This window comes from Mercenaria mercenaria, chromosome 11 (genome assembly GCF_021730395.1).
Source record: "Mercenaria mercenaria strain notata chromosome 11, MADL_Memer_1, whole genome shotgun sequence".
Classification (NCBI taxonomy): Eukaryota; Metazoa; Mollusca; class Bivalvia; order Venerida; family Veneridae; genus Mercenaria; species Mercenaria mercenaria.
The window spans coordinates 39747454-39772352 of record NC_069371.1 but is presented as its reverse complement, the minus strand read 5'-3'; the positions used below and the strand labels follow the sequence as shown (position 1 = coordinate 39772352).

The 24899-nt window shown below is 35.6% G+C and overlaps 2 protein-coding genes across 4 annotated transcripts; both read right to left on the bottom strand.

Moving 5' to 3' along the window:
• Positions 1 to 281: 281 nt before the first annotated feature.
• LOC123530903 (aquaporin-11-like) lies at positions 282 to 7204 on the bottom strand. 3 transcript variants are annotated; one of them, XM_053517207.1, is made up of 4 exons: positions 7068 to 7204; positions 4959 to 5449; positions 3946 to 4118; positions 282 to 3151 (listed from the first exon to the last, which is right to left on the bottom strand). In XM_053517207.1, exons 2-4 carry the CDS (start codon positions 5423 to 5425, stop codon positions 2949 to 2951), a joined length of 843 nt encoding a protein of 280 aa, XP_053373182.1. In that variant the 5' UTR covers positions 5426 to 5449; positions 7068 to 7204; the 3' UTR covers positions 282 to 2948. The 3 variants fall into 3 exon arrangements, with proteins under 3 accessions (XP_053373182.1, XP_053373184.1, XP_053373183.1); XM_053517209.1 differs by lacking the exon at positions 7068 to 7204 and adding an exon at positions 6699 to 6720; XM_053517208.1 differs by lacking the exon at positions 7068 to 7204 and adding an exon at positions 6557 to 6696.
• A 10251-nt stretch (positions 7205 to 17455) lies between these two features.
• Positions 17456 to 19909, bottom strand: LOC128546874 (complement C1q-like protein 2). Its single transcript, XM_053518274.1, has 4 exons — positions 19755 to 19909; positions 18622 to 18792; positions 18177 to 18344; positions 17456 to 17951 (listed from the first exon to the last, which is right to left on the bottom strand). The coding sequence occupies exons 2-4, from the start codon at positions 18638 to 18640 to the stop codon at positions 17557 to 17559; spliced, it is 582 nt and encodes a 193-aa protein (XP_053374249.1). The 5' UTR covers positions 18641 to 18792; positions 19755 to 19909; the 3' UTR covers positions 17456 to 17556.
• Positions 19910 to 24899: the final 4990 nt, after the last annotated feature.

The window sequence follows — 24899 nt, the reverse complement described above, 5'->3', positions numbered from 1 at the left end:
CACGCCAATGCGACATAACGCAACCTTTTACTTTTACACGAAATCTTTGTTTAGCACAAAATAAAATGTTTTGCTCTGTCACGTTTAAGGCGACAAGACGAAATGTGTTACAAAAAGAATGTCTCAAATTACCTAACATACCATAAGACTGATTATGACCACTCATCGAGAAGCCTTTTGCTCCATGTCACAGGAAGAATGATATGTACACAGTCTCCATTTCACCATAGTTCTTACAAGCGCCTAGATGTTACAAAGGGATACGAAGAAATCAAAACCACTCAGCTATTTACTTTTTAATTTTTAAATCATTGCTAACAAACCATTGTAAAATATCTGTAAAATTGTGTAGGGATATATCATTCACATAACTATAAAAATTATAATAAATACCGCTTGTGCAGAATGCTAATCGGGGCGTGTCTCTAGATCAACATAATAATAACAAATTTTAAAATAGATTTCAATGTTTACAAAATACCTGTAAACACATAAATCAGTATTACACATGTAGATGTTTTTAAGCAAGATATAAAATTTAGCTAAGTTTCTTTAGTTTCGCATCAAATTTTCACTGCGAAACTAAGTACTTTTCTAAATATTTTACGGAATATACGCTTGTTTTTTATAAAAAAAGAAATATTCCAGTAAACAACTCGAAGTCTTTGTTTCCAGAAAACCACAAAAAATACAAAATTTTATAAGCATAATGTTACTAATGGGAACAGTACCTGGGTAACATTTAATATTATCAAGAGATTCTCTACCAAGTATCTATTGTCAGCATTTGTTTATTATGAAAGATATCAGGTCTAAATTAATGAACCTGTTGGATTTAACATCGCACCGACACAATTATAGGTCATATGGAGACTTTCCAGCTTTGATGATGGAGGAAGACCTCAGGTGCCCCTCCGTGCATTATTTCATCACGAGCGGGCACCTGGGTAGAACCACCAACCTTCCGTAAGCCAGCTGGATGGCTTCCTCAGATATAAGGTCTAAAACGCGATTTGAGAGATTGTTTTAAGGTGCCACTGACTTAAAAGCAAACTAAATTGCCGTCTATGTACAGGTATGTAAAAATCAAAGAAATCGGCAATATCTGCTTGAAATTCTCAGAAACACGAACTGCAACTCCCAAAATGGTTGATGCTGATAACAAGGACGACGATGATGATGATGATGATGACAACGATGATGTTATGATGATGATAATGGTGATGATGATGATAACAGGTGTGACTGGGATTAAATCCAAGATAAAAATCTAAAACATTTCTGAAAACAAGAGGACCATGATGGTCCTGAATCGCTCACCTATCCCCACATGACCCAGTGTTGAACTGAGTATGACGTCGTTATTTCTATTATTTGACACAGTGACCTAGTTTTTGAGCACATGTGACCTAGATATCATCAAGATAAAAAATTCTGACCAATTTTCATGAAGATCCATTGAAAAATATGGCCTCTAGAGAGGTCACAAGGTTTTTCTATTATTTGACCTAATGACCTAGTTTTTGAAGGCACGTGACCCACTTTTAAACTTGACCTAGATATCATCAAGATGAACATTCTCACCAATTTTCATGAAGGTCTCATGAAAAATATGGCCTCTAGAGAGGTCACAAGGTTTTTCTATTTTTCGACCTACTGACCTAGTTTTTGACCGCACATGATCCATTTAAGAAGCTGACCTAGATATCATCAAGCTGAACATTCTCACCAATTTTCATGAAGATCCATTGAGAAGTATGGCCTCTAGAGAGGTCACAAGGTTTTTCTATTTTTAGACCTACTGACCTAGTTTTTGACCCCACATGACCCAGTTTCGAACTTGACCTAGATATCATCAAGGTAAACATTCTGACCAATATTCATGAAGATCTCGTGAAAAATATGGCCTCTAGAGAGGTCACAAGGTTTTTCTATTTTTAGACCTACTGACCTAGTTTTTAACCCCACGTGACCCAGTTTCGAACTTGCCCTAGATATCATCAAGGTGAACATTCTGACCAATTTTCATGAAGATCCATTGAGAAATATGGCCTCTAGAGAGGTCACAAGGTTTTTCTATTTTTAAACCTAATGACCTAGTTTTTGACCCCACGTGACCCAGTTTCGAACTTGACCTAGATATTATCAAGATGAACATTCTGACCAACATTCATGAAGATCTCATGAAAAATATGGCCTCTAGAGAGGTCACAATGTTTTTCTATTTTTAGACCTACTGACCTAGTTTTTGACCCACGTGACCCAGTTTCGAACTTAACCTAGATATCATCAAGGTGAACATTCTGACCAATTTTCATGAAGATCTTGTGAAATATATGGCCTCTAGAGAGGTCACAATGTTTTTCTATTTTTAGACCTACTGACCTAGTTTTTGACGGCACGTGACCCAGTTTCGAACTTGACCTAGATATCATAAAGATGAACATTCTGACCAACTTTCATAAAGATCCCACAAAAAATGTGATCTCTAGAGATGTCACAAGGAAAAGTTTACGCACGGACGGACGGACGCACGGACGACGGACACTGCGCGATCACAAAAGCTCACCTTGTCACTATGTGACAGGTGAGCTAAAAATAAGAAAACTCTAGGAAACTTAATGGTGGAAGTTGAGGTGGAGATGACCATGACGATGACGGTGGTGATATTTATAATGATGTTGAATAAGACAACGATTATGATGATTACAAGTGTGTTCGGGATTAAATCCAAGATGTATAAACTGACTAACATTTCTAAACAAGTGAGCAAACGAGAAACTGAAGGAGATCCAAGTTATTCCATTCTTCGCATATTTCAAGTAGAACCACTGCTGAAGAAAACAAGGAGTGGAATAGATCGTCTCATGCAGTAATAAGGTAACTAATACTGCTAAGGTAAACATATAACTGGCATTTAATTGGAAAGGAAAGAAACATCGTTCAGCTCAAGATGCCTTCTTGCGACTTTCTTTTTCCGCTTGTATGACGTCAATGTGTACCATCTGATCAATTACAGTAGCTACATAGCAACCAAGGAAAGGCCCCGCCCAGTAAACAAACAGGTGCTCCCAAGCCTGGGTGCCATGGCAGCCGAAAGTATGACCTGAAGCCATTGCGGGATTGAAGTACATGCCGGTCATGTTAATACCTGAAAAAAAAAAGAATTGTATGAAATGACTACATGTACAATTTTGTTTGGAAAAGAGATGCGAAATACAGATAGACAAGCTGCAGACATGATGTCGGTTAAAACGGACATGGTAGTAAGTAAGATAAGATTGTCATAATGAAATAATAAAAACAGCAACGTTTTTTTTAAGATAGTAACAATAAGTAATAGTTATTAATAAACGACCAACACTGACTGTCAATACGAGTACGTTGGTGTTGGGTGCAATCAAGGATTTTCTTTGTCTTTGACAGAGGTTAATATCTTTACAGGAAAACTCGAGACTTCATCCAACGCCATGATAATTGCGATAATGCACGAGTATCTGTCCTTTAACTGTTTTACCGCATGGAAACAATATTTATTTTTTTATCCAATATTAAAAAGAAAGTTCCCTGCTGGTAGCCCTAAATTTCATATGACCAAAAAACTGTGACGACATATATCGCCACTCTTTTCTTGTATATTAATATAGCAGTTCAATGGGGAAAGCTATACCGTTATATATCATCACATCATTTCTTCACTGTTATAATAGCAATACAGATATTTTTTTCTGTTATCGGTTCTGTTCCAGAATCTATGAAGAATGTTATCATGTATATCGCAACGAAAAGATCAAAGGAAAATAGGAATACCATGCGAAAACGTGGTTTATGAATAGAAAAAGGGAAAACAGTCACTAATTTATGGTACATTTTTACCGCGGTGTGTCTCGTATTTTTTTACGTAAGGTACAATTTGCCGTGGCGTGGCTCATACTTCTTACGTACCCAGTACGATCATCAGCGAACCTACGGAGAGTTTGATCAGCTCGTCAACCACAGACATTTTCAACAGGGTCTGACGTCCCATCCATGTGTCGATCAATGTAGCCCCAAGCTCTATTGCAAAACCAAACAGGAACGCAACATTCAGGTCAGAAGCACAGACTGTCTCCATATATCTGAAAAATATGACTAGAAAATTCAGTACTTATCATTTTAAAATATGCATACACATTTTGAATATTTATACGTCACGTCAAAAGAGCCACCAAGTGTATTTGAAAACGTTTGTGTTTTAAGATTTGAATCTGCACAATAAAATTTTGATCGTGAAAATATGAAGGCAGGAAAAGTTAACGATTGCAAAGTATCAAGGGTGTCTTTCACATAATGCAGCAATGCCCCCTTTTGATTTTACGACACACACATTCTTGTATATGTCGTAACTTTATACATAGGAATAAGAATAAGCACGAGGAGAAGATAATAATATTCATGTATATATGTATAATTATGCGATGTAGCAAAATAGCATTTGAAGTATAAATGTTCACATACCGTAACTGAAATAATGTCTATATAATGACAAAACCACGATCATTTAAATACTTTAAAGCAGGGTTTGCTACTTGGTCCATAAAATGGTAACAAGTTAGAGTATTATCTCAAACATAGACAAAATTACCAAGTGTGTAAGACGTTATATGTTAGGTTGAAACGTTGGATCACGCCGACACATGTTTAAGTCTTATTGCGACTTCCAACTTTTGATGGAGGAGAAAGACTTCAGATGCCACACCTTGCATTACTTCTGACACGAGGCTTAACATTTACTTATAAAAAGTTTGCAGTATTTTTAAGAAATAACCATGCCGCCAGGCAAAGGTAGAACTACCGAACTTAAGTGCACCGGCTGGGTGGTTTTCTCAAATAAAACAATCCTACACCATAAGCGAAGTTTCAAACATCGCCCCTTCTTTGTTTGACTGCATTTTTAGACATTAATGACTGTCACAAACCTGTCTCTGTGATCTGGTACCATATCTAACGACCATACCATTCTAGCAAACCGGTAGGAGGCCAGACCTGCAAGCGCTTGCACAACAATCCGTGTAAGCGCTGTTGTAACCGAGATCTGATTTTCAAGCAGCGCAGTAAAAGCATGGCACGGGTTTTCTGAGGCTCCGAAAAATGTTCTGTTTGCAATGAAACATTCTATGACAACGGCGATAAACAACCAAATGCTGCCATAGTTTTTATAAATAAAATTGTTCTCGAAGAAGTAGGCGCACATTTCCAATGTAGCTAAGAAATTTGCAACGTGCGTTTTGATTGGCTCTGGCGTCAGCTTCAAGTTCAATGCTCTAAGCGACCATCCTGTTCCCATTGTGATCGTGAAGAACATAACTGACGCACTCAGCGGGTCAACAAACTCCTCCGGACTTAGCTGTCCGAACAAGACCTTCGATATATCTTGGAAAACCATCCTGTCAGTTTATTTCCTTTGGATCTGCAAAACATTTAAACCGACTGATGACTTTATAAATGCTTAAAATTATGATCATCATACTATCTGTAAACATACTTATATAACAGTAACATATTAATACAAAATGGAAAACTGTATATGGACACAATGTCTTAGGTATCCGTTAAGGAAAATTCAAATCATATTCGGTCTCGAGCTCTTAAGATTTGTTGCTTTTCAAACGAGCTGGCAGTAATATAGTAGTTACTGATGAAAGTCAATGTACCTGAGCACTGTCTGGCTACCCACTCACTAGATTTAAAAACAAAAATATTTTTCTCAGTTTCTAGTCTTATCGAATGTTTACGTCACAATAGTTACGGGTTTTATACTGCAGCTTGGCGATAACCATTTGGACGGAATATCCTAGTGGCCCTTGAGTTATAGCCTTGAATTACTTAACATGGCGAAACTTGAAAATGCCCACTCTCTAATTTGAGTAATTCTTTTCCAATTTTCACCAAACTTGGTCACAATGTTTATGGGCATAATATTTGGGAAAATTCGAAAACCAGATAGAAACTCAAAGTCTCACTTGGGTTATGACCGTTAATAATTGACAGCCCACACAATAATTTATGCATTTCCTTTTTAATGTTTACCAAGCTTATTCAAAATGTTTATGGGCTCATTATGTTGGGTAATATCGCTCTAGATTCATGATCCTAGAATCTGTCGACATAGAAAAAATTGACAATTATCGGAGCGGATTAAGAAGAGAAGGGGCATAATTCTACATGTATACATTGATTAGCTTCAGGAGTAACCTCCCATATGATCCTAATATGAACATTAATTCTGAATATGAAACGGATCACTCAGGCACTTAAAATCCAAAAGAAAGAAATACATTCATCGAACATTTTCGGTAAAAATGAAACTACACACCGATGTACATGTGTTACAATCTGATAAAAACATACATGTATATATCAAGCTTAAGTACACGAGTTGTGTTATTAGAACAGAATATTACATGTAGTCACATACACATTAAACACAGTTATAATACAGTGGTATTGTTGAATACATTAAATTAGTTACGCTTTATTTCTCACTTACCTGTGTAGGATATAGCAAAAATTTTACCTGTGTATTTATCGTGAATATCCAACTTGTTATTTGAAATTTGGGTCGAAAAGGTCAGATAAACAAACGCATACATGTACATCAGTTCGATTACTAGGTCATCCGTGTTTACACGTTTTCAAACCAAAATTTATCTACTTACAAAATAACCTTTATATTTTTTTATTATGTCTTGTTTTAGCTTGAGCACACGTTTTTCTTATACAAGACACACTAAAGTTAAGGTTACAAAACGCAATCTTTAATGTTTACAAACACGATGTTTACGAAAACGACATGTATAAATACGCCTATGATAGTTTGTATAAGCGTCTAAAATATTTTGACAATGTAAAACTACAGTAGTGTAAAGTTGGTCTTAAAATGAACTTGTGAAACTGTGTATATTTAAACTTATTAAACTTAATAAATATGCATGTAATTGCACATTAAACCTTCAATGTGCAACATTAACCTTTAACAAACGCTTAAGTTTAATACATGTACATATTATTCAAAAGAAATGACATACCGGATTTCTCCACTATCCTGCTGCCTGCAAACAATTATCTAGCACAATACCTATGACTTGTATCTGTAGCTGTATAGATCAAACATGTGCACAGTATATAAGTTTCCACAGGGGCTTGTATGCTACTGATACTACATATCCGAAGTGTGTGGATTATTGCACGTTAGACAGAACCATGGTAACCAAAAGCAAAATACTGTTAAATATATTGATATTACATGAATCCTTAATTAAATCGCCCGTCCACAGTCTATGAATTAACACTAAAAAAAATAAAGTAAAAACTCTAAAGAAAAATGAAGATTTATTTCCAATGTCATGCACTTATTGAATGGTTTGCCGGTCAACAGTCAAAACTATTGCGGCCCGAGGTCCGTACAGTAAGTGTGCTCTGTTTATCAACCAGTTTATATTCTGTTTTTACTACAATTTAAATGTTGTTTACATTCACGTTAAAAGAGAACGCCCGTTAACATTCTAATCTGAATGCCATTTCCACAAAGTATCAAGTCAACATTATTCACTTTTCACTATTTCAAGTACCCTCTATGTGACCCGATTATGATAATGTTTACTGGACATGCATGCTGATGTCAGATGTTCACGAGCGTAGCCTAGGTGTAAAGTAGCTATCCAGCCTATGTTGAAGCTTTGGATATTTTTTTTCTTAAAAAAGAAAAAAGACAGAAAAAAAAAAACAGAAAAAAGCAGAAATATGTCATTGCATGTGTTGATTCACATTGTTAAATTATGGCTTCTTTCTCCTTTCCCTCTTACGTTTTAAGAAAGCTCACAGTTTTATTACATCAATTATATTATAAGGGGAAAAAGAGGACACTTGAATTACATTACAATTTTATGAAAGTGATATATAAACTCCAACCATTTCACATACATTTTTTACTTATTCTACGTGATTTAGAAAACTTTCAATGTACTTCACATATTAAACGAGTTTGAAGAAGAACTGCCTAGAAATCAGAGCAATTTTCTTCTTCTTCTTTTAAACGTTTCTTACCGTGACTAATAAAAAAGTAATTCAAGCTCCTGTGAATATTACGTTTTACTTGCTGGTGCCCAGTGAACCGAAGAAGTAAATATTGATCGCTGGTTCCCGGTGAGCTCCCACGAGAATGCGGTATATTGCGATTGCACGCAAATGGTTATTTTCAAAATTAGTTTTAGGTTCTATATCATAGGTCTTAATATACGCAAACTATGCCCGAGCAGTTATAGCTAAGTATTTGGCAGAGGCAGCATTGATGGCGTGCATAATAAACAGCGGGGTAGCTTAATTACATATACCATATTTATCCTAGTTTTGTTACCATTGTGCCAAATGCAGTGAGTCATGGGGTTCTTTTTTGAAGTATAACGTACATGTAAACATCCACTGGATCGGCGGAAGACCAGATGCAGTTAAATATTAAAGCAGCATGCCTCCAGATCGTTCGACAACCAAAACAAAAAAAAATATTTTTTTTAGATATCTTGAAATAAATGCTATATTTCTTAAGAAGGCTTTAAAACTTAATTACTGACAAACTTTTTGTTACGGAAACACGTGAGAATATGCTGTTTTTACTACTTTTTACGATGAAAATCAAAAAGCGTTTGTCACGCTTTTACTCCAGGTAAACTGTTTCGATTATAAATATCTATATTTTGGAGTCATCACTACTTCAGCTATAATAGCGCTGTTGGTTACGACAACGGAAAAATGTCTTTATTGTCGCGGAGGTCCGGGGTTCGATTCCCGGCGCGGTCATATTTTTTTTCTTGATTTGGAACTTTTAAAATATTTTAGGAACAAAAATTCATATTCTAATGTTCATAATATGACCAAACTTCAATTTGAAAGAAAGATTTTTTTTAGCCAAATCTGGAGGCATGCTGCTTTAAAGAAATTAATCGCATAATCACACCTCGTATAATACGTGAACAGTTTTCTTTTTAAATCATAATTTGGACTTTAGGTTCATAGAAACTACAAATTGCAATTTTCATTTCAAATGGACGGAAACACGTAAAATGCGCTTTACATAAATTTTCGATATCGCTTATGTTTTAATTCGCTACAGCATACTTTTATGTCGCTATTGGACGAAAGCCCTGTCATAACGCACTACAAAATTGATCCATATGAGCACACTATAATAAAGATGATTTTTGTGGATTTTTGGTCAGATTGAATTAAAATCCTGGCAATCGAAAAATATTTATAGTCACTGACTCAGTTGGGGAGTTTTGGGTTTACCAAAATGGCTTAGATATATGAGGTTTTTGTACGTCAGCGGTGATGTGCATATTACTGGCGAATAGGAAAGGTACCATGTTAAAATAATTTTCTCATTATTTTCTTAGATATCAAAAGCATAAAGATAATTAATTAGACAGTCAATATGATTCACAGTTTATGAAATTGTTTTTCGCCATTCGAAATGCGTACATGTTTTGCTACTTTGAACATTATGGATCATTTAGCGATTGAACGTGGACATTCATTTAGCGTTTCTACTGGCATACATTTTGCCATACTAGCTTTAATTAACAAACTCGAAAGCGGATTTTGTAGAAGAACATTCTTGCACATTAGTTTTGTTACCATGTAATTTATACTTGTTTACATCTTTTTCTTTCTTCATTTTGTTGAACATTATAATTGTTGTTTTTTTTGTAACGCAGTCAAAAAGATGCCGAAAATTGCATGATGATGAAGGAGGAAAGGCACGATGGCAAAGACCCAATTAAAGCAATATCGGGTCTTCCGCATCGTGTTACCGTATCAGTGCTCCATCACTATCGTACCTTAAGTCCATTACCACCGTGCTATCGTACATTAGTGTCGTGGCATCTCGATTACCTGATGCGACAGCGATGGCACAATGACCCTTACAGAAAACCGTAGATAAGTGTGTTCGTGTAACGGTACTACGTAACGGAGGTGATTACGTGGACTTTATATAAAATTGATTAGTTTCTCCGTGTGAACATGGTGCGAAATGATAAAAGCAATATTATACCATGATTCAGTTAACTTCCGGCCTCAAAGCATATGGCCGCATGTAAACTGGGAGCCGGAACTATCAAATAATGGGTAGTGTTGTCATGTTGTCCGGTGGCTAACATGAACGAGCGATAACACGACAGAATGCTATTTTCATGTGCCTTTATGTCTTCCGTCACAGCAGAACAACAACATGACGGATAAATGTGTCGTATCGTCGCTCAACTTTCCTCGTTCTATCGGGATGCTGCCTTGTCGTGCAGCTTGGGCGTTATCTAGACATAAACACTGATCGAGCTGTCGTTCTGATAGGGCCACAACCAGACAGCTCGACACGGCACAAACGAGCCATCACATTTAAATGTTAGTTTTTGCAATGAAAAAAAATATTCATTTATAAAATTTTACAAAACATATTTTAAAAGACGTTTGCTGCAATGACTATCACACCAATATTACCGCGATGTCGTGGTACGGCTTCATCGTCATTGTGTCATCGCTGTCGTTGCTTCACACACAAATTACGACAGAAATAAAAAAGTATCATTTTGTAAGTCGGAAATTCGTTTTTTTTTTCAGTACAGCAAACTAAATATTAAGCTAAAGGCCTTTGGTCGTCCGGACTCAAAATTTAGTCCGACTGCTTATATTGAATATAATAATCCTAGTTTCTAATTCATCAGTGAGGTCACAATTTAAAAACTGATTTAGCGGATTACAAAAACATCTACATAATAAGTTGTTTTCCGTGACCGTCCGTACGATCTCTTGACTGAATGTAATATGGGGACTCTACAACGGTAATTTTGGCCATTAGGTTTAAGGGGACTAATCCACAATTTTAGGCGAAAAAAAAATTTGTTTAAAAATCCATAAACTGAATCTGAAATGACTATTGGTACAAACTTATTACATAAGATTTTTGCAAGATATTCTTGTAAATAACTAAAATTATTGTGCAGAAGGTAGTAAACGCGTTCTATGCCAAACTTGGTGGGGATGAATATGTTGAAAAATTTCACAAAAGCTGTGGGCGAGTAGCATTAAAACTTTCATTAAGGTAGTTCTGCACGTTCGGTTCAAAATTGTTTTACTATGTATAATTTGATTAAACTCTGACTTGTCAAAACTTCAGATGTAACTTCGGCATATAAAAAGGATATGTTCGTGTGCTTTATTTTTTGCTAGACTGGTTTGAAAAAATTGGACCTCACACGAGTTTCGTAATGAGCGTCTATAAGAAACAGACATTTTCAGGAATCGAAATTTTCTACAATGTAGATTTTAATGCAACTTCTCATAGTTGAAAATAATAATATGGTGAAATAGAATGTTTAGGTCCGTGTGCATTGTTTTGAGATATTTGTCTATACTACCCTGTAAACATGAAGTCATTGGGCCAACGACGGAAAACCGTCAAAGGATAATCGTTGTTGGGCCACTGTTGGCCCAACAATGATTAGTAAGTATTGTAAATACAGCTGTTGGGCCAACGTTGAACCAACTTTAAATTTCAGTCAAAGATATCTCTGCATTGGCCCGATATTGATTTTCAGGGAAAGACTTATACAGAGAAAACATCGTTGGCCCAACGTTGGGCCAACGTTGGTCCATTAGAAGTAATGATATAATAATTGTATATTTTACAGGTCACTGTTTTATCACAAACCCTCACAGGTATACACAGGTTGTGAAGCTGTAACATGCAATATTTAATTAATTATTAAACACTTTCCTGCACCAATTCGTAATCAGTTAAATTTGGGCTAATTAAACTAAAAACTTATCTGCAGCCGTAATGATATTTTGAACTATTTCAAAACTACTACCTTGAAAAAATTGTGAAAAAGGTATTGAAAAAAAAAAACCCTTACTAACTCTGTAACAAATATCTAACTTTATACAATCATAAAATGTTTACAATAAATCTGTTGAATATTCCAGAACATGAACTCTCGTTAACCCGAGTTATGTAAGAAATCCCAGAAAATGAGGTTAATTTTACTCTCTAGGCCAGATTTCTAGCTTTATAGACATGTGAAGTAAAGGAAACTATTATACATGTGATAGGTCTAGATTTAACAAAAAAACCCGGTCTTCCAGCTATAAACTGTAAGTAGAAGTGTTTTTTAAAATATTTTTTGATAAAGTTATGGAATCTTATACAGAATTTCTTTTTATATCCTGTATGCATGTTATATCCATATGACTTGAACATATGTTAAATACTTATATTTAAAGCTGGCGGATGGCACTTGTGTTGAGTATTAAATTCTGTAAATAAAATAACTCATTTTCTTGTTAATTCTAACATATTTTTCTCGGTTAAATACAGACACAAATTAATTTCATACATTTTACGCAAGTTTATGTCCAGATGTTTATGTGCATTTCTTTAGTTATTGTTCTCAATTTGACGTAGATGGTTTAATCAACATTATGATTTTTGTTTTTACAGGGTGCTGTTCAAGGGAGTAATAATGGAGTGCCTAGCACTGTGGTGTACAGGAAAAAATAAAAATATAAAAAAGCTGCAACTTCAGTGAGAAAAGAAAACAAACAAACAGAACTTGGATATATAATGAGTTAATATACAGACAGTAATTCACTTTAGTAGGATTTAATTAGTGACTGAAATAAGAAAAATATTTAAATTTATAAAAGACTTGGAATCAATATTTTACATGTTGTAGTGATGAAATATTCTGTTATATTTCTTCAGGAAAATTGCAAACAAACTTTAAATAAATGTTAGATTTCTTTTTGTTAAATGTTAACAAAATCACAAATATTTGAAAATAAAACATGTATTAAACAATGCTAGTTTTAGTCTTTTTTCAATTTCGTAATCGTTGGGATAGCGTTGGCATCCATCTTTGGCCAACAAAGAAACAGAGTTGGCCCAACGTTGGACCAACCGTGATAGACGAAAAAATGCTGTTGGCCCAATGGAGGGCCAACGATGAGTGTAGGATATCAGTTGTTGGCCCAATGGAGGGCCAACGATGAGTGTAGGATACCAGTCGTTGGGCCAACGGTGTACCAACCGTTGGGCCAACGTTGCGCCAATTAGCAAAATGGCATTGGGCCAACGTCGGAAATCTTCGTTGGGCCAACGAAGAGTCTGCCGTTGGCCCAACGTTGGGCCAACGCATGTCTGCTATCTGGGTAAATCTCTTTAGAGATTCGCATATTACACACCGACTTTCAGACATTATTTGGAATTAATATCATATTCTATATTTAGAAATATACTAAAGTTGCCGTTTTAGGAAATTTACTCAAGGGTTGTCACCAGTTCATGAAAAATACTTCATTTCAGGTGTTCCAAGTCCAGGTTTTATTCCACGTTTTCCAGATAAATCATGTTATACTTCCGGTTGATAGAACGTGCAGAACTGCCTTTTTTTTAATTGATTAAGTTTCACAAGAATAAAATATTAATCTGAAATACCTGTAGAATGATTAATTTTGTCATTCTAGTCATATCTAAAAAATTGAACCTGACCAATCTGCGTCTAAATCCAGTAATATTTTAAAGGTATGACTTTTTAGACACTCCAACAGGTAACAGGATTAAGTCAAACGACAAGAATGGTAACATTCTAGCTGGCCTTGGCTGTACCAGCTTACTCGATACTAGCAATTTACATATACCATATCCTGTGACAAAGATCAGATACCTAGGGTAACTCGGTAACTCTACAGGCCAGTGCAGGTCAAACACAGAAAACACAGTATGGTAATATCAAGTGAATATCAGTATAAAAGTGTCACTATGTTAAAGTTGGTCACTGTTCGAGTCCTAACACGCACCACCTTTTGATATGTGGGTATAAGAACCCGATTTACCATTTCTTTACTGTGCACATGCGATGCCATGACAGCACAATGACACGATGTTGATGATTGAAAGAAAACACAATTCAAATGGAACAGAGGCACGAGAGATGCGGTTACATACACGAAAGCACGATTGTGACGGAGCGGATGCACGACAATGGCGCAAAGTAATATTACGTCGTATTCATCGTTTTGTCGTAGTGTAGGACAATTACCATTGTGTCATTGTATACCCACGTCATTGTCATCGTGCCTTTGTTCCATCAATATTCTGTTTCCGCTAAATAAGCATCGTACATCTTACTGTTGTGTCACCACTATCGAGTCATCGTACTGTCACGGCATCGCGTGAACCTGATGCGACAGCCATACTGGCCACTGTACTAAAACACAGTTACTTTACATATAAAACACAATCACTTAAAGGTTATCACCGACTATGTCCATCATACATTGTCTTCAGCCACCATAACGGTTATCAAGTAATTGAAGGCTCATATTGTAAATCTACACACGAAATGCACGTACAAATGTTTTGATATAATATAGCGAATGGTACTGATGATAAAGCTACTTGCAAAACGGCAACATCATGAATGACAAAGCATTAATTTAACTAGCAAACAAATCAATATGGCTTGCAGGGATATAGAAAATGAATAATCAAGTATAAAATAACATGCATCAGAAATAGTCAAACGATATCTGAAACAATGAATGTTGAATCTTCTTAAAGATTTTACGTATTGATTGATGAAGTTTGTCCTTTCAAATTTCAACTATGTCCTCTGACTTGACATTTCTGCTCTGAAACTAATACTAAAAATCTGGAGAAAAATCAAGAACGAGCTCCTCGTTTCATATTTGATGATTATTTTTCGAGCTATGATTCTTTCCTTGTTATTTAAATCTAACTTGGCAACATTGAAAATACGAAGGCTGAGGACAATGGCTCTGGACGTTTTTAAAATTGTAAACAAACATGGTCCGGCCTATTTGCATGCCTTAGTTAAAATCAAAGAAAGTTATTATTCTTTTAGGTACACTAATACAACAATGTTGCCTCAGGTAAGAAATAAAAGATACGGTAGTAGCTCTTTTCGTTCCGGTGCACCAAAGTTATGGAATTCCCTCCTCAGCATTTCAGGGAGCAGATGAACTTTTATCGCTTCACCTGGAATGGTGAGAGCTTTTCCTGTTCGTTATGCTCGTAGTTCCAAGTCGCCGATTTGTTGTGTTTTGGCTAGCTTCTCTGTGTGCCTTTTCAGTTTAGTCTTCATGTTTTTGTGTGTTTTTTGTTTGTTTTATCTTTCCTTTGTTTTATTCCCAACTTTGGTCTGATTTAGCCTGACCATGTATGTGTTTTTATTTATATACTAGCTAGCAATCTATAGTTTTAATGTTACCATTATTGTAATGGAACAATTTCTTATTGAACCCCTTGGAGAGTAGTGCTAATCAGTTTAGCTCAAATTTAATTTGAGGCAAGAGCTGACTTTGGAAAAAAAATTCTTAAATATACACAGTTTATGTCTTTTTCTCCTTGCAGGTTTTATGTTATTTACTTTTTAGAGAAGTATTTAGGCCCTTGGTCAAGATTAACGCAACACTGGCAGGTCTTATCAGGTGTTTATTTACTTAATGCATAAGCCTATTTTATGATATATATAATGTGTAATAACTTCTATGATGATTTGCATGTTACTTGTTCTGTTATATCTGTCGGTAAATAGCTAAACATATAGCTAATGTTTTCCTGTTTATATACATGCACCGACTTTAAATACAATTTGTATTCTATTGCATTGCATTGTATTGTATTGTATTGTATTGTACATGTATCCATTTCGATTAGTCCATCTGCTGTTTCTTGCAGTATTTTCCCCAGTCTTCTGGAGGAGTCGCCAATATGTGCGACACATAGATAGGCTTATACAAACAAACAAACAAACGCTTTTTTTCTGCAGTAGCAATATAGATGAGATAACAAGTCTATGAAAATTTGATATTCTAGGAAGCATCGAAATAACGTTTTTAAGTGTTAAAAGTGGATTTTATATGAAATTCCTAGAAAGTAGGCTTGATCGCGCACGAGGATTGGAGAAGTGCAATCTGACTTAAGTACTTGATCCTCTAAACGAAGATCTGAGAACGACCCATTCACATACGTCTTCTGTATATTTTGGATTTCCAGTATTGCTATTCTTATTTTCACAAATATATTTTTATTTGAACCAATCAGACGACTTGTTCGAATGTCAAAGAGTAAGAAAATTTTGCAATCAATCCAGGGCTCGAACCCGGGACCCCTCGCTTATAGAGCAAGTGTCCTACCGTCCGAGCTAACCGGCTATCTGACGTCTTACGACATAAGAATTGTAAATGTAAAAAAAAAAAAACAACAACGCTTCTTGCTGTAAGTTACAATGTAGCTTTTGGCTGGCTAGCGGAAGGGTGGTCAGAACGAGGCTATCAATAGCTCGTGTTCAGATCCTATGCGTAGCGTAATAGGAGATGTACTTTAGTCAGATTGGGAGAAGTGGACCAGTATTCGATTATGTTTGAAACAAATATTTTACAAGTTAAAGCATAGTAAAAGTTCCTTCTAGGGCACATCAATATAAATATATAATGATCATCTTGTAAAATTATGGTTGCAATGTCTGTTTTATACTGCCAAAAATGTCAAGTAGGTATTTACGCTAGTCATTATTTAACATGAATTGTTAAATCCAACAACAAATTAAATCTGTTACCACTTTCAGTTGAGTAAATACGGCAATAAGACATTGACCCGGTCAATCCGTTATGATTCGATGCGTGAATTTGTTGCACATAATTAGAGGGTCGCAATGGGGTTTGTTTTCACATATTTACCATGCTTTTGAAGATAACGATAATATTTAATTGTTTACATGTAAATTTGCTGATATATGTCTATCTGTTGGTATATATGTTATGTTCTTCAAAAATGGAGGGGAAAAAAATTAGTCAACCATCCTCGGGTTTAGTAATATGTAATCCATGGACGCGTTCAGTCAGAGAGTCGCCTCAATTAGGAAGAATAGTTTTAACGTCAGAGTTTATTTCTAAGGTCAGGGAGTTTGACTGACCAGCTTGTAATGACAACAGCTTTCGATATCAGTAGCTCAGTCAAGCGTGACTTACCAAACTATAATGTTCCTTCTCAAGAGAAGGAACAATAAAATAAAAATATTGAAACATCAAAGCAAGAATTTATTTATGTACAATTTTATCAGTTTAAATAAAAGCAAGTTTTACTTTCTTTCTTTTTTCAATTTTGAATGTTCACAAAAATGAAAATATTTTAAATTACTGTCGCTACATTTCTCTACGACAGCGCCGGCAATGTAAATTTCTATCACTTTTAAAAAAGATGTATTGTATTTCACTATAGCTAATCGGATAAATGCCTTTACAGAAAAATAAACATGAAAGGTATGCCACATGAATACTGAATACAAAACTTATTTCAGGAAAGTAATGAAATCACTTCTTTTTAACATGGCACCTGTATTAAAACCAACAATGGAATACAAAACTTACATTGTATTGTACACATATGTCGCTGAAACTGCTAAACGTTCAATTGCTATCTATTGAAATAATAGTTGAATTTTATGAGTGAATCAACACACCAGAGAATGTGTTCGAATAGTGAGTACGTTGATGTAGATAACACGTGTCATAATCACATTTCACCCAAACACGGCTCCCGGAACGTAAAATGGCTACGGTCTCTGCTGAGTAGCATAGTTCCCAGGTTGCATCAGAAAAATGACCTACTTTTACATTTACGCCGTCTACAACTATAGCGTAATCAACATCGTGTCCCTTCTCAACACACAGCTGTATTGAGAACAAATATGTTCCTGCTACTGGTGCTGTAAATATCCCTGTGGTCTTATCATAGCCGCTGCCTTCGTTCAGTGTGGCTGTCTTGAACACGATAGTTTGTCCGGAATGCGGGATGGTACTGACCACATCCTTACTTCGGAATGCGACATTAGGTTCTTCAGAATGTAAACAAAGCTATATAGCAGAGTCATGTAAACATATCATCAATTCTTTTATAACAATTTTGCCGTTTATACTAAGATAATGTTGAAACACATAGGTGTCAAATGCTCGTAACGGTTTTTTACTCTCAAAATGGTTGACAAAAATGACTTTTAAGGTTGTTGATCGAATAGTTAAATTGAAGTTTTAACCATTGCTATTGGACTGTATCTAAATACCTTTGCAAACGTTGTTGCTACATGCTCCTACTTGTATTGTATCGCCTTTACAGTATTTGCCGCTAAGCGAGGGTATCGGATTTGTACAGGTCCTAGACCGTGACCGGAAACCTCCTCCACAGGTGATACTACAAGTTCCCCAGAATCCCCAGGCTGTCCATCCGCCATCTAGAAAAGCAAATAACAAACGAAGCAACTGCAATTATTTTCATGAGCCCGTCAGTGCTTTATAATGTAGGAAAAGGTTACAACAATACTTAACGGTGCATTCAGTAAGATAGTGGAAGAGTTAAATCTCAATTCATTTCTGATTTCGATAAAACGTTAAAAAGAAAGAGTGAAAGATAAAATAACCTTATGTAGTTCAAACCCCGGAACAGTCAAATAGTTTATCCGACTTTAACCAGTTTACGCGTCCTATTGAAGCATAAAGCATAATACTAACCTGAACATGCTATAGACATGCACAGCCGGTCATCCAAGCTAAAACCGAAACAGTGGTCGCCAAATCGCTGGGGTGCTGGGTTTGTACACGTGCGCTGTCGTCTTTGTATGCCGATATCACATGTCACCGAACAGGTGCCCCACGCTTCCCACGCGCTCCACCCACCGTGCACTGATAATGATCCGATTACATTAAAAGTAGCCTGGTTTATTTCATTGATAATGTTTAGTTCTCAAATGAAAAAATAAATAAATAAAACACTGAAAAGGAAGAAATAAAATATAAACAAGGATCACCAGGACTGAATATAAAGATGTAATCAACAACTTATTTATTGTATATTTATTGTTTTTGCCTAGTCCATCCGTCCGTCCGTCACACTTCATTTCCGATCAATAACTGGAGAACCATTTAGCCTTCAAAGAACCTTCAAACTTCATAGCGAGGTAGGACTTGTAGAGTAGACGACCCATATTGTTTTTGGATTACTCTATTAAAGGTCAAGGTCACAGAGGCTTGAACATATAAAACCGTTCTCGATCAATAAGTTGGGAACCGCTTGACCCTGAATATTTAAACTTTTTAAGATGATTGGACATGCCAAGTAGATGACTCCTCTTGATTTTGGGGTGACTCAATCAAAGGACAAGCTCACAGGGGCCAGACACCCAAATTTTGGCATCCTCTTAAAATGTCATTTTAACTTTTAAAACAAAGTAGATTTTATTACTTCAAAATATGATGGAATCACAATAAATTAATTTTTTTTTGTGATTAAATATATTTGAATTTCCCATGATAACTCACAACGACGCTTTGGAAATGTGAAATAAACGACAATCATTTGGATGCATACACTCGACATAATTTTGCCACATGACTCGAACTCTAAAATATACACCTTTCTGCGTCTATTCAAACCAAATTAAGTCAATTTCTGTGACATCCGTATTTTTGTGCGACATTAGTTTGCTCTAGTTTTAGTTTTTGCATGAATGCTCCGTTTTAAATGTTATCATTTTTGACAGCTGGTTAGAAAATAAATGTTGTTACAAGGCTATTATTGACGTGATTCTTATGATTAAGATCTTATCAAGAACAATGAGTATATCTAAATATATATAGAGAGTTACCAGGGCAAAGCTGCTTGTGACATTGTTTAGTTTGTGCCTTGTCGCCAATACAGTCTAAACCACCATGAGCTGGTGCTGGGGTTGTACACGTCCTTGCCCTTGACTGGGTTCCTGTTTCAAAAGTGACGTCACATGTAGACCAGGATGTCCATTCCGTCCAAGCACCGTCCACTGACGAAAGATATAAATAGCTATGGCATTATTATAACAGCATAAGTGGCCGGGTGGTCTAGTTGTTTCACGTTAGACTGTCAATCCATAGGTCCGGAGTTTTAATCCCGGTCCAGGCATTTGAAATTTCTGAAATGCTTTTGGGTGTCTTCTACCCAAATACGAGGCAAGCATTGTTTTTTTTTTTAAAGAAAGATGGCTTTGCATGTATCTGTGCTGCAGACCGCACCCGTTAAAGAACCAGACTGTCTTTTCGCAAAGAGCTAGGCTAAGTTAACCGGACAGGTTTGTATGTAATGGACTTCTCTCTGTGTGTTCTTTGGGAGGGGCTCTGCAGATCGCTCTGTGTCTGTATTAATAAGAGGATGAATGGCGCCCTGTGTGGCCGCCCTTGTATGTAGCGCCTTTGAAAGATTTTATCATTTAAAGGGCGCTATATAAATCTGGTATATATTTATTACTGTTGATGATCTATCATTTTCGTAACAAAGGATTACGTCCCCATTACTAGAACTCATCTCCAATTATAGAATATCTTTATTAGCTTTGAATTTATTGTCATACTCGGGTTTTAAAAGGACATCATTTTTGTAAATATTAGCCATTCTGTTCACTTTTCCAATTCGTGAAAACAAATCCGGCAGGAGGAGTAGTAACCTTTCCCTACATATACAGTGTATAGTGGGAAATTAAAGCATCTTCTTGAAACAAACTGTCCGGAATTAAGAACAATTTCACAAAAATGTTCCTTTTGAGACTTGTTATATTATTCATATTTGTCAAAAAACAAAACAAAAAACAACAACAAAAAACATGGACGCAAGAGGATGCAGTCATTTTCCTCTATATGTACATTGTGGAAATTAACAAAACAAAAATCTTGTGATGGCTCTATTTTCAATAAATTTTTCGCAAATGTTCCATTGGGTAACCCTTTAACACCAACTTCGGAAGGATTCATATTCGTATTTACTAAACTGAATGTAAAATTATAGACAAATGATCGAGCGACGTCTCCTAAACCGCTAGTCCGGTTTCAAAATAATTTCACGGATAATATCTAAAGTATGGCCATCACTAAAATTTTAAGCCTTGAGTCGGTTTAATCCTTAGCTCTTACCAACATCACACAATCCGCAGAAATGAGGGCACAACGATTTTGCATGATTTATATCCTTGCAGATGCCAAACACTGAATTCATTCGTGAGCAGTCTATCGTTTCATCATCGATGCAATCAGCCGCTGAAATATGATATTTTTCATATTATATTATATAGATAACACATGTTTGCTACGATAGAGACTAAATTTAGCCTGAAGTTCATGGTATTAAAACATCTGTCTTGTGGTAACTTACATGTATATCTTTATTGATGCGCAAGTACTTCTTAAGTGACAAATGACGTTGATAAATTAAACTGCAAATATTTTCAATATCATGATCAAGTTAAAACAGTAATGAGTAAGCCAACTTGACAGTTTTCATGATGGCAACTGAGTGCACGTCTCCTTGCTGCCCTTTAATGTCGTGGTGCCGTGTCTTTGTTCTGCCGAAATGACAGTACGCCAACTAGACATTATTGCTACATTACTGAGTTTTCGTGTCAGCGGCCCTATTGGACTGAACATATTCCGGAAAAGCCACTGTCGCAGAAAAGGTTACGTTTCACAAGAATTGTCTGCCATGATTTTTTAGATATGATAATTTGTGATTATGCCAAAAGGCGAAAAACAGATATATCTGCAATCAGTATTTGAGTAAATGAAAATTTTGTGCGTACGATTTCGACGGGCACATAGGAGTTCGTTGCAACTGTCCGTAGAACAACATTCGTGACACTGATTGATTTGTCGTCTGCTGACACCTCGGCCAATCAGAGTTCCGGGACCATTTGCTGTCACACCGCATTGCTGATAAATATTTGGAAAAGAAAACATAGTTGTCCGTTATTGTTTAATTTACTAATAAATCAGAACTGTTACAGTAATTTCCTCATTTAGATTTATACAGTGACATTTTCATGTTGAAGTTAAATTATTTGTGCTATATGAAAATGGCACAATTTTTTTACATCAATTTGTTTGTCTCGCCGAGCCCTATTGTTCTGTTGCAAGAAAATGTAATTTGCGGCGTCATAAAGGAAGATTCTGTGTAATACTTTGCTCCATGTCCTCCGTTTGAATGTTAGAGTAACGATTAAATACTCTATCTCCAGGACTTAGAGCACTGCAATGTTTAAGATTATTCTTGACCAGTTATACACATAAACTATAACATCACGTGATCCTCTTTAGACATTTTAATAGAGTACTCTATCTCCAAGTAATTTAATTGAGAATTGATCTAACTTTATTTTAACCATTAGAAAGCTCAGTAACATGGCATGCAATCACAACAAAATATGGAGAATATAAAGCGTAGAAATATACTTAGAATTATCTCTCTGCACTTCATGCAAGGATGAGATTACTTGTTACAGCTTACAATGACTACTTTATCATTTTATTACTTATACATGTACAAACACGTAGCTTTAGACATAGATATATGTGTCTGAGAAGCAAGATTGCAAAAGTGGATTATTGTTAGTGCCCATAACTTACAAAATATGGTTATGGATCTAATTAATATGCCTTAGTGCACCCTGGCAGGGGAAAACTGCTTACGTTTGAATAAACTTTGATAGGAGAGAACTTTTTAATGATCCCACAGGCCATGTCTGATGAAATTCCATGAAACGGTTCATGAGAAGAAGGTACATGTATTTCTTTTTGTACACAAAGTTGCCTCTAAAAGGGATCAAGTCTGATAAAGATCCATCAAGTTATTCATGTGAAGAAGTCGTTTAAAGGTATATCTATTTTTAAATCTAGTAGCCCTTGGAAGGGGCCAAGTGCCACCAACTGAACAATGTTAGTGAATTACATTATGATAATGCCACATATTAAGCTTGATGAAGATCCATCAAGTAGTTCATTAGAAGGAATCATTTAAAGGAATTTATAATTTTATTGGCCGCTTGTCTGGCAACCCTTAAAAGCGACCAATCGTACCCATATGAACAAAATTGGGAGAGGACCTTTACTTTAGCTCTAGCAGCCCCTAATAATGACCAAGTGCCCCCATATGTATAAAATTAGGAGTGGACCTTATAATAAATATAAGAGCATCACTCGGGGCGTTTAATTTTTTATGTCAGAAAGCCATCCAGCTGGCTTACGGAAGGCCGATAGTTCTATCCAGGTGCCCACTCTTGATGAAATAATACACGAAGGGACACCTGTGGACATCCTCCACCAGCAAATTTAGAAAAGTCACCATATGACACAGGACGACGGACGCCGGACCGTCCACTTATACTTATAGCTCACAAAGTTCAGGTGAGCTAAATAGACATGAATACAAGTCAAAAGTTTTTCCGCCTCCAGAAATTTATATTCAGGTCACTGACAGTCATAATGAATGTCCTTTTAACGATCTCAAAAAGAATTGGGGTCATCTGCAGGTCATGGCAATTTAAATATATCATATCATAACCTAAAAATCTAATATCTATAGTTTATGCAAACTAACCACACTTTCCTAACCAGAATCCTAACAGAAGTAATGTAACACATTTACATTTACTCATCTCTATCAAAGGTCATCAGCTCACTGAATAGCTGATTATTTGTTTACCTTTTATGTACGCGGATACTGATGACGTCATACACAACATGTTTTTACAATTTAATATTTAAAAAAAAAAACATAATTCCACAAATCTCCGATATTCGTGGTAATTCTACATCACCACAAAATTATAAAATTCTTGTATCTAAGTCAAATGCATGTACCACATGAAAGGCGAAAATTGTAGAAATAAAAATGTAAACAAAAGGATCGTTCGAATTAGTCACGGTCATCCGAGATGGTTGTAGGACGGATTACACCAAACCGGAAGTGACTACTCCGTGTTACATGTGAAGTAGTCCAAAATGTAGTTCCGTGCTATGGATGAAATCTGGTATAATGAGTGACATAAGGAGGTGACAGTTAAATTGTTGGCTTATGTTTATTGCTTATAGTATTGAGAATAGATCTAGACCATTTTCATTGTAAATTTCTTGGAATAAGTTTTATTCTTTGCAAAAAATGCCTACCTACGCGTAACTGCTAAACGGCTGTTTTCATGGGGGCATTTTTAGAGGGTGATGTTTCTCAGAACAGATTATTTTTCTTATATACAACATAACATGTCAATATTTTTCTATTTTTGATAAGAAGACATGTTATACTAAATGATCATATATGGTTTTCATATCATTGAAATGCTCTAAAGTGCTGAAAATGAGGTCTGAATGTTTTGTTATTAATATGAAATAAATAAGGAATTGAATTGGTAGAATGTAACCTGTACTTTACAGTGTGTTACGAAGATGGCCGAAACGTGTCACGTGACCCAAGATTTCTTTCACTTATTTTTTTAAAAAAATTATATATTATATAAATAAAATATTTTATCATTTAAATAAAGTATTAGTGTATCACACATCTACGAACAAAAAAAATCTGTACTGGATCGAGAACCTGTCACATGACTTGCTCCATGTCCCACACGCGAAACTTTTTTTAGCATACCAATAAACACACCGCCTCCTGGCGGCGGGTAATAACATTTGTTGTGTTTTATGAAAGAGTATGGGTATAACTGAGAAAGTTTGCTGCTGTGAGCATTTGCATGCAGAAAATTGACAGTAATATAAAAACGGTTGTTTTTGTTGAAGTGAATATTTATTAGGAATATTAAGTTATTAGGTATTGTTATAATGCTTAGTATTATGTTAAAATTTATGCCAACAGATAAAAAAGACATGGAGAAACTTACTTAGCGTAATAAGAAATTGAATAGATATGACTAAAAAGATTTTAAGATTTGTTGTTCATTGATGACAATCATTATTGCTGTAACTGAGTAATTAATGTTCAAAAT

Bases quoted from the DNA above. Each gene is read 5' to 3' on its own strand.
- LOC123530903 (XM_053517207.1), bottom strand. From the start codon at position 5,425: ATGGTTTTCCAAGATATATCGAAGGTCTTGTTCGGACAGCTAAGTCCG. The intron at 4,119-4,958 runs GTTTGTGACAGT...CATATTTTTCAG, and splicing joins GTACCAGATCACAGAGACAG to ATATATGGAGACAGTCTGTG. The intron at 3,152-3,945 runs GTACGTAAGAAG...TTTTTTTTTCAG, and splicing joins TTCGCTGATGATCGTACTGG to GTATTAACATGACCGGCATG.
- LOC128546874 (XM_053518274.1), bottom strand. The intron at 17,952-18,176 runs GTATTTAGATAC...TACATTCTGAAG, and splicing joins TAGCAACAACGTTTGCAAAG to AACCTAATGTCGCATTCCGA.